General features: G+C 37.1%; 1 protein-coding gene across 6 annotated transcripts in view; it reads right to left on the bottom strand.

The window, feature by feature from the left end:
• The window catches only part of PLEKHG1 (pleckstrin homology and RhoGEF domain containing G1), a 120281-nt gene that overhangs the window by 91976 nt on the left and 13381 nt on the right, over positions 1-14924 (bottom strand). For 5 of the 6 annotated variants that reach the window (XM_039346902.1, XM_039346909.1, XM_039346904.1 and 2 more), the window contains exon 2: positions 2246-2319. The exons of the other annotated variant lie outside the window; for it this stretch is intronic. In XM_039346902.1, coding sequence (XP_039202836.1) covers positions 2246-2294 — 49 coding nt within the window. In that variant the 5' untranslated portion in view covers positions 2295-2319. The remainder of the gene's footprint in view (positions 1-2245; positions 2320-14924) is intronic. 6 annotated transcript variants of the gene reach the window in all.

Below are 14924 nucleotides of genomic sequence, written 5' to 3'. Positions count from 1 at the left end.
AGAAATGAAATGCACTTTCTTCAAAACTGATTACAAAATAAAACTGCCATAAATTATCTGCTGAAGCGCTAGCCAAAGTCATGTAACACCCTAAGTCACAGGTTTGTTTCATTTCAGCTCAATTTAATGTTTAAAGCCATCTATTGTGATTTGTAGATCATTGTTCATGGCTTATAGTAATGAGTGAAAAGGTCACTATGATCTTTTGCTCAATAAACCACGGTAAAAATAAACCACTGCTGAAAATGGTATGTAAGCCAAGCCAATGAATAAAGCTTCAGAGTTGGTTCATATATAGTTGGAAGCTCATGATTTCATGTTGTAAGAACAAGACATCATAAGCCTTGAACTTACTTATATACAACTACTCCATCTTCAGCTGTAAGGAAGAAACTGTATGTGTATGGAGATTCTCAATTATTTAAATCATGGTGATGTCAAAGGTGCTTTTTTGTTCTGAAAAAGCTTCATGGATAAGAAGGTAAACATTTTTAAAGAAAAAAAAGTACAGTTGCCTTTTCAAAAAAGCACGTTTGGGAAGAGACTGGATATTTCTGTTTCCTGTAGTGGTTAATCATAGTGTAATCTAAACCCTAAACTGTGATTAAATTTGTTTATGCTTAGTAGAAACAAGCAATTCAAGTTATGGTTCAAAGCTAATTTATTTTCACTAGTCATAGTGTACCGTATGTGGAAAACCTAGGACAATTTTTGACTGAATTTTAAAAAGTAAATTTTTAGAAAAGAAAAAAACACAAATTCTGCAATACATTTCTAGTTTAAATATTTAGCAGCAAATAATTACTGAAAAAGTTAAATGGTTGGACATATTCTTCTATCCTTCAATTTTCCAAATAATTTTCCTACACAGAAGGGGAAAAAAAGCTCAGAAGCTGAATTTCTAAGTGTTTCCCCAATTATTCTTTCAAGCATTTGAAGGTAATAATTTTAAGAAATATATTACAAGTGCATAAAAAGAAGATTTTCCAAATAACATAGGTCCTAGAATTCTGGGATCTGTATCTGCAGAATACAAGACTTGGGAATGTTATGGAATCTGAGGACAAATTTATGCTGGTCATATTTTCACAAATCATAAAGGCAGCAGCACAGGAAATAGAAGGATGACTGAAGTTATTGGGCAACAATTAAGTAAAGTCAATGAGCAACACTTAGTCAGACTTTTACAGAAATGACATCATAATATATGAGTAGCTACATTCTCATTCTTCTCTGAAATATTTTTAAGTACCTTGTCCCAAAATGCCTTGCCTAAAGTCCTGTTTATTTTTCAATAATTTTTCAAGGTACAACAGATGATGTAATACAATTTGATAAACTATTCAAAGCAATGGCCAGCATAATTTTAAAACTAAGTTAGAAAAAGATGAATTGGTTACTCATATTATTAACCTCTCCTCTTTCAGTCAGCTATACCTTATAATCTTTTTTAAAAAATCATTTAAGAGAAAAAAAGATGTACCGTGTAACATTTTTAGGAAGACTAAGTGGTTTTGAGTTGACTAATAATTTATACTTGAAACTCATCACTTTGCAGAAAGTGGTTACAGTCAGCATCTTCCTTCAGAAAAATCTATACTTATACCTGGCAGAATAGCCAAGTTACAATGGCTCAAAAACACTAGCAGTAGGTATGACAAGGAAAGAATAATATAACCACAAAGCAGACTATGAGTTAAACAACATAACTGCATATTCCATCTAAATATTTTGAATTCTATTTTTTGTTATGAGTGCATGTAACCTTCTTTTAGAACCACAAATTTCAGACTAACCTTGTAAAAAACAGAAATTTCTTTTTCCTAATTATTTTATTATATTTGGTTCCCAAAACTGATTTTGAAAAATAAATTAATAATAATTCTATAATGCCTCACTGTTATTCAACTCCTTTGAATTAGCTGTGACATCTTTCTTAGTATAAAATTGGCTCACTTATAAATATGGCTCTGGTGCCAAAATGTATAAATATGCACCATTACAATTTCACATGTACTCCTCTCTCACATAGCTAAGATTAGAAGTTGGTATGCACTTAGCCAGCTATTATTTGGTTGAATTATCTTCTTCTTTCCTGGAAATGTTGCATTTCTACGTCTACTAAATTACCTTGATCAAAGAAATGCAACAAGGATTATATGTTTCAACTACACTAACAAACATGGATATTATCTGTCCTTTAAAAAAGCTGGATTGGATTATTCAAGAGGAAAACAATACTGACCTTCATTCTTGGTTAAAGTTTCTTTATTCTCTGGTGTTTTATCTGGCATCTCAGCGGAGAAACTTCAGTGACACCTGAAGGACATTTTCAAAAAAGGAAAGTTTTCATGTTGAAGCCAGTACAGCTGAACAAAATAATACTTTTTTTGTTAAAATTTAGGTTATAACCTATAAGTGTAGTGCTCTGGGCCTCCAGTCAAACCTCCCCAATAGGGCATACCTATGATAGCGACAGTACCCAGGCATTAAGGACATTCAGCAACTGCAGGAAGATGGATGGGGAAAAGGAAAAGGATGGTTCAGATTTTTGCAGCTAAAAATGCCCGTTCTCTTTTCCCTTGTTCCTTCAAAAGCAAGGAGAAGGAGGAAGTAATGTGTTTTTCCTCATGCCTCCCTCAAGTCTCTTCCATAGGGGCCCCTATTGTGATCCTGCTTTTGGGTTACTATATTTAGATTACAGAAATATGGACAACCACCAAATATTTTAGCAAAAACCCAGGTACTATTGGTGGGCAATAAATTTTGTTGAACTTGTGGGGCAAGAAGTAGGCAGCAAGGTTGAACTCAGAAATCCTGTGCCTATAAACATAATGCCTATTGTAAATCTTCCAGAGTCACCTTGGACAGTAAAGAGGACAATATATAAATTTAACAAATAAACTCTAAAACATGGGTGGCAAACTCGATTGCATCTCGTGATGTATCACAACATTTTTTGGCTTTGCGGAGCTGGGGTGGACGTAGCCTGTACATGATGCATCCTTTCTGCAGGCTGCCAGTTTGACACCCCTGCTCTAAAATATCAGCCTCTGTGACTTCACTATAATTTGTCCCACATTTGTAACTATTCCACTTGCTCCCTATTGTTTTAACCTGAACACAGGTTAAACCAGAACAACACAATAAATTTATAGGATTATTAAGAATTTCCTTTCAAGTGCCTATGTAGAATTCCTTAGTGCAGTTCAAAAAATCCTGAAGGACTTCTGACAAGTCTATTTCCCTGACTAGGGACCATTACTAGTTTCATCTAAGGGCCCTAGCCCTCATAACGGATAATTTTTGCACTTAGAGAGAAAGCTGAATTTGGGCCTTTTAAAAAGTTAAGTGGCCTTTAAGAATCATCAATCCTTTGCACTTCATTTTCACTCCTGCCAACTTCCAATATTAACTTTAAATAAATGTTAAAGCAATGTCAAGTAACAATCTGTCCAGTATTCAATTAATTTATCCTTCCTGAGTATACACTATTGAGTGATGAAAGCATGTTACTACAGGCACCCACAACACAACTGAGACAGCTTACTGAAAAGCTGAAGTACTAGGAGATTATCAGAATACAAATCAACAATACTGTATTTGATTTAGAATTACACTGGGAAAACAATCACATCGCTGATACATTAACCTGGATCACTCCCAGACATTACATGGTCCATGCCTATTTAAAGGGAAAAGAAACTGCTCAGAAACACTGTCCTTACCTCTACTTGACATATATTAATAATGTACTGTTATTGCACAAATAAATGTACAAGAAATAGATATAAATGAAAGGATGGTATCCAATTAACTCTTTCCATGGATGGAAACAGATCCACAAAGGGTGAGGAAATAGAGCAATTTGCTTCTACAATCTCCTAAATTTTCAGAACATATTACAGGTAAGGGAGAAAATGTATAAGGACACAAAAAGAGAGAAAATACTTAAGAGAGGCAAAAATCTGCTTGGACAAGAATGATTTTGCCAAAAGGTAAAAGAAAATGGATCAGTTCCCTGTTGTCTTAGGGTAGAACCACTGGCTGAAACGCCTGGAAATCAGACTCAATCCTATATTCTTCCCTAGACTAGAAAGACCACTAATGGTCTAACTGTCCACAATGCTGATCCCAGCAGTTCAGTAGGATTCATAACATAAAATGGATTTAAGAGGCATTAACAAATAGCCTCCATTTTGGCTGCAGTAACTAATTACACAACTGAAATAAGTAATGTCATAATTTTATCTGATGCACCTTCATATAATGTAGTTTTAAAATTGTAACTGAAAAACTGTTACACAAAGTAGTGTTTTTTTTTAATGATAAGATCATTTAGCTGGAGCCATCTAGTAAAAAGGGAATAAATGGTATCAACAGTGACGAAGACATACATTCTATAAATTCAGCAAAAAGGAATTAAGATTCAATCATGTGACATTTTCAGGAGGAGCTGACATTTTATATTGGAAGAATTCTACACAGTAGTTCATTATGTTTTGAACTTAAATGGGTTCTGCCCTGTCATATTTTTAGACATATATCTCTACTATCACTATGCTGTTTCCAAATACAACCACTGAATACAATACTAATTTTGTGCAATCTGGATAGATTGTTTTTGCTACATGTTGACAGCTGATAGTTAACGCACATTACAGAAAAGGAAGGGTTTAATTCCAAATAAAACTTGGATTTAGCACATATTCTACAAGTATTTGTGATATTCATTGATAAACTGGATATCATGTCATAGGGCTTCATGGCTAGAATGAATCCCGATCTCACATCATTTTACTACATATTTCCTTTCAAGACAAACAACTTTATGCAGAGGAAAGAAGAGGAGTAGAGATAGTCCTTGGTTAAAACAGTGGCAATTGAGGTTGGAATTTCAATTGCTAAGCAACATAATCATGAAATGTGCTGTCATGTGACTGCTAAGCAACAGCACTTCTGGCAGCCATTGATGAGCAAATCCCACACTGTCATTAAATGTGAGGTAAAATGGTTGCCATCTGCAAACTTCTGCCAGTTTCCCCATTGATTCTGCTTATCAGAAGCCAGCAGTGAAGGTTGCAAATGGCAATCATGTGACTGGCATTTTACAATGGTGTAGCTGCAAGCCAGCTGAACTTCAAGGACCAGTTGTAAGTTCAGGACAGTCACAAGTTCAAATGGTCACTGAATGAGTGGTCATTAAACAAGGCCCATGGGTAATAAATAGTAAGCCAAAGAATTTAAAAACTAACTTATATCAATACCATTACCATGCATCTCTTAAAGATAGTGTGCAAAACTGAACACTTAGTTTGCTACAATTGTACATTGCCATTTTTTAAATTTTCACCTCTTTCTTTCTGAAGAACTCATCAGCTACATCCCTCTAACTGTTCTTCAGCCTTTATCATTTTTCCTTCCTTCTCTCAATAATGAATAGAGAATACTAAAGCTTAGCATTGTCATGCCAACCAACATATCTCTCACATCCTCACAAGCACTCCTTACACATTAATCCATAACTAATCAGTGAAGAACTATTATGTAAACATTCCATTTGTTCTCACAATAATATCTGTTATATATTATTCCTATTACATTAAGCAAGCAGAACCTCTAGAGATGCAGAACACTCCATAATTCATCACTTCACTTTACACTTCTTTAAATCAATGAATAAATAAGGAAAAAGGAACGCTCATCCTTGTGTTAATACATTTCTCAGTTACCTGCTAAATAGAAAAAAAATTGCTCCCCACTTCTTCAATGAGAATACAGTTTTGATCAGAATTCTGTCAAACATTTTCCAATAGACACTTAACAATTTAATCCCCCTCTAGCATTTGCAATCATTCTTGCTTTCCTTTTGCATGGAACAATAACAGCATTCTTTCAATAATCGAGTACACATGCAGTCTTATACAGAAGTTAAACAAGTCACAGACCACCTCATCCACATTGTGTTCTGGTTTAGCTTCACTTCACTTCTAAAACAAAATGTTATTTCCATCAAAATCACTGCATTTTCCTTATTCCTTATTCTCTGCAACTATCTATTATTTTTTGTAGCAAACATTCTTTTATATCCATTTTTCTCATCCACAGCCCTTCATTTAATTGTTTCATCTAGCAACCTTTTCAGACTTTCCACTGGCATAATTCCATACTTTTCATATTTTTAATGACCTATTCTTGACATTAACAAAAAATGGTCCATTCCACATTCAGAGCCTTTCAGCACCCTTGCATTCTTCATTAATCTTTTTCAATTGTTCATCATAAACAATAACCTTCTTTTAGATGTATATTTATTCCCGTTCCATGTGTATACACTGTATGTATGACTTGAGCTTAAACTATATATCAAAACCAAATGGAGTAATTGCTCCCCCAGACTGTATTAATTCAAAACAGGACCACTTTCATTAACATCTCTAATATCCTCCTTGGCTTTTTTCCTTTTCAATGTGTTCAAAAAGTTGCACTCTTTACTATTTACTCCTCTTAAATTCCATGTCACAATCTTTCATATGCTGCAGACTTCAGTCCATCACAGCCATGTCAATCCAACCTTTCACATCAACCAAGAATCAACAGATAACCATTGGCTGCTGCTTGCATCCTTCCATGTTACATAAAGAATCAATTAAAAGCACAAGTCAGGCCCATGGATATTGTTTAAAAGGAATAAATATTAACCAGGTCAATGTGATACACAGCATGTATCCCAAAAGTATTATGTATCCCCACTGGCCTAAGGATATCCTGTCTCCAAGTTGGAAATGGTTACAAAAATGGACCTTACAGGACACATCTTTCTACATATTCCATGCAAGTCCTTATCACCAATATTGCTATATATCCCTAACAATTTTTATGTCTTACCAATTGCATAATGCAATTTTTGAAACAGTTCTGCCCTGAATGTATTTTTAGATTTTTGTTCCTGAAAAGAACTAATTGTTTCAAGCATTTGGAAATCTTTTGGGTTCCAGGATGCTCAAAAAATTGTATTTTCAATTTGAAATAGGCTAATTCAAATAAAATAATATATTGCTGGAAGGTAATACATGGCAGAGGGCTTGTTGGAAGTAACACAGCCTCAAGCACAGTTAAGAAAGGTAGCTTCATAATCTGAGGTTTGTTTGTTTTTAGTTAGGGTTACTTTACAGCCACCTGTAGGCACTGAACATGGTACATTGTTTGGGAAGACTTCTGAAACTTTGCACATCTGAAGAGGTAAAATGATGAAGCAATACTTCAGTAGTTAAATTGAATATGCCACAACTCACAGCAGTCTACATTACCACAAAATGGCAAATTTTTCATAATCTGTAGTACTGCAGATTGACCCAGCACTTTTTCATCACATAGTGATCTGATTTCTTCTTAGTGCTCTATTAACAGGGAATCAATATTTTCCAGAAAGTTCACGGATGCATTGTTTTTGTTCAAAGCCTGTATTAGTAAACAATGCATGTACTGCCAAGACACTTCAGGGTAGATGCTCTTAAACACGATGAATCATGCACACAATAATGCAGTTAAAATTTGGTTATCAAGAATAAGAGCTTCAGTTAAGGCAGGGGTTCTCAACCTTGGCAACTTTAAGACTTGTGGACTTCAACTCCCAGAATTACTCAGCCAGCTTTGCTGGCTGAGGAATTCTGGGAGTTGAAGTCCACAAGTCTTAAAGTTGCCAAGGTTGAGAACCCCTGAGTTAAGGGCTCGTCTGGGGAAAAAGAAACAGTGCAGACAGTAGCACATTGCCAGACACACATATAGAGAGAAAGCCTCAGTTTGTTCCAAAATTGCTCCCATAAGCAACAAAATGCTCCTGATATTTATAGAAACATGCGCAACAAGTCACAATATTAATTAATACTAGCTTAATAAATGTATAATAAATCTTTATTCCATGTCCAGTATTAAAGTAACACAAATCCAGATAGATAGAAATGTTATTGTAGCAGTAAGCATATGCTGTAATTTTCCACTTTAGACCATTTCATCTCTACCACTATAAAGATTTTTAAAAACCGTTTTTACACATGCATATATTTATGCTTCCAAAGGCAATAATAAACGTAATTGTGTCTGTGCTAGAAGTCAGCAGGACCGATATGTCTATCTATATCAGCATGCGTCAAAAGGACGATAGATGCTTATACATACTGAAAACCAACAGAGTTCAGTCTCCAAAGCAATTATGGCTTGTGGACACTTTCTGCTGAATCTGCAACTTATTAAGAACCACAGTAATGGACTACTGTATAGAAGGCTATCATATTCAGCCTAAAACGGTCATTTTCTCAGTCTTACCCTATGAAGAAGCCTTTAATCATCTGCTACGATGAAAACAACCATTTCTCAGACACAGTGGATTAAGATATATGGACACCTCCCCTGCAAATCAATAAAATGCCACAGTGACAAAAACTTACTTTTTTTTCACAAAAAAACCTAAGTCCAAATGGAGAAGAACAACAAAGATAATTAAGGGACCGGAAGCCAAAACATATAAGGAACGGTTGCTGGAATTGGGTATGTCTAGTTTAATGAAGAGAAGGACGAGGGGGGACATGATAGCAGTGTTCCAATATCTCAGGGGCTGCCACAAAGAAGAGGGAGTCAAGCTATTTTCCAAAGCGCCTGAAGGCAGGACAAGAATCAACGGATGGAAACTAATCAAGGAGAGAAGCAACCTAGAACTAAGGAGAAACTTCCTGACAGTTAGAACAATTAACCAGTGGAACAACCTGCCTCCAGAAGCGGTGAATGCTCCAACACTGGAAGTTTTTAAGAAGAGATTGGACAGCCATTTGTCCAAAATGGTATAGGGCAGGGATAGGCAACCTTGGCTCTTTTATGACTCAATTCCTAGAATTCCTGAGCCAGCATGGCTGGCTCAGGAATTCTGGGAGTTGAAGTCCACGAGTCATAAAAGAGCCAAGGTTGCCTACCCCTGGTATAGGGTATCCTGCCTGAGCACGGGGTTGAACTAGATGACCTCCAAGGTCCCTTCCAACTTGAGCTATGGCGCCCATATAGCCAAGAGACTCCCAGCTTGAAGTTCCTAAGACTACAATTTTTGAAGGAAACCATGGCTTTGAAGTTTTGTAGTTCTTATACCACCTACTTGACAGAACATATCACTTGGCATATCAATACTTTTTCCCAGAGTAGGAGAGAGAATCTGGTGCTCTTAAACTACTGTACTCCCATCAGGCTGACTGGGAAATGGAATCCAACAATACATGGAAGGTCAAAGATTCCTCACCCCGATCCTCTCAAGTTACACTTTATTGTACTGTAACAATAATATTGGAATAATTGCCATGCTTTGCTACAGCCAACTTTCTTCTCTTCTTTCTTCCACAGTTGTTCCATATTTCATCCAAGTTTGAAAATCCAATTGTTACTGAAAAAAATAAATTATTTTATCCTAGGAAAAAATTTTTTTCCTCTCTGAATAATGCTAAAGGATCTACCAACCTATGTAGATCACAAACTGGGAAGACCTAAGAACAGGGGTCTTCAAACCTGGCCCTTTTATGACTTGTGGACTTCAACTCCCAGAATTCCTTAGCCAGAGACGCTGGCTGAGGAATTCTGGGAGTTAAAGTCCACAAGTCATAAAAGGGCCAAGTTTGAAGACCCCTGCCTAAGAACCTGCATTTACCAAAATAATGCCTCGATCCACCCTCTATATCAGTGGTTCTCAACCTTTTTAATGCCGCAACCCCCAACCAGTCGTAAGTCGAGGACTACTCAACCAGTCGTAAGTCGATGACTATTCAACTGGTGCAGCACCTTTTGCAGAATGGGACTTTTGGCGGGCTCAGCAGGGCAGAGACAGCCTGGACAATTCCTATTGGCTTTTGAAAGGCAATAGAATTAGACTCTATTCAAGAGAGTCTATTCTACTGGCTTTCAAAAGCCAATAGAATAAAAGGGAGTAGCACAGCTAAGGAAAAGGGGGGAAAAATGGCAGACTGCGTTGTTTGGCAACCCCCATGAAATGGTCGTTCGACCCCAAATGGGGTCCCAACCCACAGGTTGAGAACCACTGCTCTATATAAAAATCACCTCAATCTTCTTTTATACACCTCTGCTTTACAAAAGAAATCTATTCAGAAGCACACAATTATCTTCAACACCTGATAACAACATGCAGGTTATGCATTATGAAAGTTAAAATCTACAGTGCTGGATTCAGAAACATAAATCACTCAGCTTAGTGGTGATCCTAGGATTTCAGAGAGAATTCTTGCTTGTCTATATTTGTGACTGAGATTTTTCATATGCAAAGCATGTGCTCAGTTATAACACTACGTTAAAGTAGTTAAAAATAAAACCAAACACTTCTGATATTTTCCTTTCAATTGTACAAGAGGAGAAAGAAGTGGAAAGTTTTGAAATTCAATTCTCATTCATTAAATGTCAAACCACAGCTTAATTTAAAAGTCAGTAGCTTTTCCTGGTGCTGGACATCTGAAGTGGCCCTGAGCACACCTAAATAGCATATGCTGTCTAATATTAGATCCAAGGTCAACAGCTTTTCTAAGTACCATATTTTCCGGCGTATAAGACGACCCTCCGTATAAGATGACTCCGACTTCGGAGACGATTTGCATGGTTAGAAAGTTGTCTTATACGCCGGAAATTACCATATTTTCCAGTGTATAAGACGACTCGGCGTACAAGACGACCCCTGACTTCAGAGACGATTTGCATGGTTTAGAAAGTCGTCTTATACGCCGAAAATACGGTATATAAAACTGCTTCACAAGACCACTATTAAAACATATACTATTATGCAGCTATAATTATTTCAAGAGATTTTTAGAATGCTATTTTTGTAATTAACCTGGGATCACAAAAAAACAAAACAAAACCCAAACATCTCTCATTTGTAATTGTATAAGCAATGTTTCAGAGTCAATCACTGATGACAATTATGAATATATCACTGATATATTCAAGTACTGTAGTTGTCTTAGCAAGATAGCAAAAGCAGTTTGCCACTGCCTTTTTCTCAGAAGTTCTTCGACTGACACCCTCAAATATCCCACCCCAGGATTAAGATTCTTGGCCAGAGCACACTTAACTTTGAAGTCCTGCCCACATAAGGTCAGCTGTGTAAAGAACACAAACAGATGCCCGGGTTTCATGACCATTGAAAAGGTATCTTGAAGACAGTTTCACCAGAGAACAGGATGCTTAAGACAAAGCAACAGATGTGCAATAATCACAAATGCCCATTCATTTCCTTTATGTCAGCAAATATAAGCAGTCGCTAATTAAGAATCTCTATCTCTTGGATACAAAAGGAAGTGTACACATTTCCCACATCATTTGACTGTAACAATAGAAAATGTCACAGGAAAAGAGACATCTGCTTCCCTGCAACTAACAAGAAGGTTGACATGTCTTAAATATTACCCTTGTCTTAAAATGTTTAATAACAGAGTGTGCATTTTTAGAGATGTGTTATCGTGAATAGCTAGGATTCCAAGTCACATTTTCTTTTTCCCTTCTTTTTTATTTTTCCTTTAGTAAAAGGCAGAAGATTTATATGATTTGAAAAGAAGCCAGAGTATTTCTTTTCCTTTATTTTAGCTACATGACACTTTAATGAGGAACAATGTTATTTATTTAACAATACTTTTTAAAAAACCATCCAAACAAAAAAGACTAGTCAGTAGCTACATAAAAAAGAGCAATATCACATAATAATACAAGCAGATTCATTAGCAGCTCTACACTCAAATGGTGTTCCATATTTTCCCAATGAACCAAAGGCTTCCTGAAATAAAAATAGTTTTAAAGCTTTACCAGAACCCAAGAAGGGACATGTCACGGGGGGGGGGGAGGGAGCAGCTTGTTCCACAGACTGGATGCCACTACCAAAAAGCCCTTACTTGGAGGTCTTTCCACACCTGGAAGGCGAACTAACTCTTAGGAGATTCTTTCTCAATGTTCAAACCAGATGTCCAGAGTTATGCCTGGTAAGGCAATCTCTGATGTAGCCTAGTGCTTCTTTAACAACAACTTCATGACTAAGACGATCCTCAAATCATGGACCAGGTCGTCTCTTTATTTCAAAGTTCAAGACAGAATCAAATTATCACAAAAATCCTGAATGTTCCTCCAGAAATCCTCTGGATACATCAGGTCCCTAAGGCAGACTATCCTAATAGGCCCTATCCCAGTGGTGGCGAACCTATGGCAAGCATGCCAGGGGCAGCACTCAGAGCCCTCTCTGTGGGCATGCACACCGTCACCCCTGCCCTGCCACCCCCCGTGGCCCCTCCTCACTAGCAGCCCCTCCAGAAGAGAGTTTCCCCGGGTGCAGTCTGCGCAGAGCAGTGTAGCCAAGGACATGGCAGCCGGGCAGTGGGGACAAGATTCTGCTCTCGTGCATGCAGATGATGCTGCAGGGCATGGATAGAGGGCACGGCCGCCATGATACTGCTGGGCCACCTGGGCGATCTGCTATGGCAGGCTGTGGAGGCGGTGGGTGGCCCTGCGGGCAGGAGAGGTGGGGGCGGGACAGACGGTTTTGGGGCACTTCGTGTCTAAAAAGTTCGCCATCATTGCCCTATCACCTTCAGTGGTTCAAAGTGCCAATGATATGCAGTCTACCGATAGCAAAGAACATACATGAATACCCTCTCCGCCATATTCAGATCACATTTTTTTCTGCTCCAAAGTACAACAGATCAAGTATGGGCCTACCTACATAGCTGCTATGTGCTGCTATGATCAGCAGCTATGATAAGCTAATAGCTGCTATGATAAGGTCTCAATAGTGAACACACTCAGTATTATACATACATCCACTAACATAACATAGATGGCTGTCATGTTATTTCACACATATTTACTTTCTTTAGGCTAAGTCCAAGATGTCCATCAATTTAACCACCTGGATGCAGGTTAGAGTCCAATGGCCTTAAGAAAAGTCTAGTTAGTTTCAAGAAAAGGTGAAAAAAAAAAGAAACCACACACTTGAGCCTATAAAACAACACTGTTTCAAAGGGATCCCAACCAGTAGCATTACAATAATATAAAAAGTGATGCATTATACTAATAGTCCATTTAACAAATCACAACAGTGTCACAAACAAGGATCTTTGTGCACATATCTGAAGAGATGGAATTAAGTGTATGAAAATCAACCATTACATAATTCCCAACATGACTGATTTTGTGTCATCAAATTGATGTTGGCTTGTAGCGAGTGCTATCAAAGCTGACAACAGAATCACACACAAATTTCCTGATCCATGATTATCATTTCAGCAACTGGAATATGGGAATTAAAAAAACACACTTTAATCCAGCCTTCGCCAACCTGATGCTTTTTTTTAATACACTGAACTTCAACTTCCTGAATTCCCAGCTTTTCCCAAAGAGATGGAAAGTCTAAACATTTCACTGAAGAATCTATTAATTTAAAGAATTTTATCAGCACTAATGGGAATATCTATCTTAATGTACACATTTTTAAAAAATGAAAAACATTTGAAAAGAGGAGTAAACTGAGTTATATAGTGGCATCTTGCCATACATCAAGCAAAGACTAATAGGGAAAGTATTTTTACTTCTACTTTAAAAAGCCACATTTAAAAATAAAATCAAAGAACTATTAAGGTGATCAAGAAATGAGGTCCTTCCACATCTCTGCTATGACATTAGTTAATCTTATGCCAAAGATTCATTATTTTTCATTCCAAAAAGCTAACACAGCTAACTTTTTGGAAATATATTCAGCTCCTTTAGAAACTATTATTTTTAGCATAAATCTACTGCTTGACATGAAAACTACCAATTCAAGTATACAGGTTCTCCATTGGCATACAAAAACTAGCTTATAAAACAGACTTTTAAGAGATTCCATTTAAAATAAGCCAAGTTCCAAAATAATTATATAACAATTTTATGAGTATGTTTTTACAATACAGCTTATCTGTGAACATATCCAACAGTTTTTCCTCTCCAGCACCATAATATGTCAGATAGTTAGATACTTCTTTCTCATTGAAATAAATCAGAAATCCACCATCAGGATTATAGAAAACCATGGCTTCCTTCCTTACATTCCTCTCACCTAACTAACAAAATAAGAGAGTTGGAGGGGATCTTGGAGATATTCCAGTCCAACCCTGTTCAAGCAGGAAACTCTACCATTTCATATGAATGGTTGTCCAATCTGTTCTTTAAAACCTCCAGTGTTGGAGCATCCACAACTTCTGGAGGCAAGTCATTCCACTGTTCCACTGGAGGCAAGTCCATTCCATTGTTCTATCAGGAAAATTTTCCTATTTTTAGATTGGTTCTCTCCTTGATTAATTTCCATCCATTGCTTTTTGTTTCTGCTTTCAGGTGCTTTGGATAATAGAAGTATTTATCAAGTTGGTTAATATAAAACAACTGACAGAACTACAATATACAGTTTGTGCAGATTATAGTATGCTCTAATGTCAAAATAACAAGACACTGGCAAAACCCTCTTCTCTTTACTTATTACTGTGTATTCCAAAAATATTAATTTTTGCTCCAAAAGACACATTAGGGCAGTGGTTCTCAACCTGTGGGTCGGGACCCCATTTGGGGTCGAACGACCATTTCACGGGGGTCGCCAAACAACGCAGTCCGCCATTTTCCCCCCCCTTTTCCTTAGCTGTGCTACTCCCTTTTATTCTATTGGCTTTTGAAAGCCAACAGAATAGACTCTCTTGAATAGAGTCTAATTCTATTGCCTTTCAAAAGCCAATAGGAATTGTCCAGGCTGTCTCTGCCCTGCTGAGCCCGCCAAAAGTCCCATTCTGCAAACGATGCTGCACTAGTTGAGTAGTCCTCAATTTATGACCAGTTGAGTAGTCCTCAACTTACGACCGGTTGGGGGTTGCGGC

The sequence above is a fragment of the Crotalus tigris genome, unplaced genomic scaffold (genome assembly GCF_016545835.1).
Source record: "Crotalus tigris isolate CLP2741 ecotype Arizona unplaced genomic scaffold, ASM1654583v1 scf7180000018030.5226217, whole genome shotgun sequence".
Lineage (NCBI taxonomy): Eukaryota > Metazoa > Chordata > Lepidosauria > Squamata > Viperidae > Crotalus > Crotalus tigris.
The sequence above is the reverse complement of the archived record's forward strand: the minus strand, read 5'-3'. Positions and strand labels throughout refer to the sequence as shown.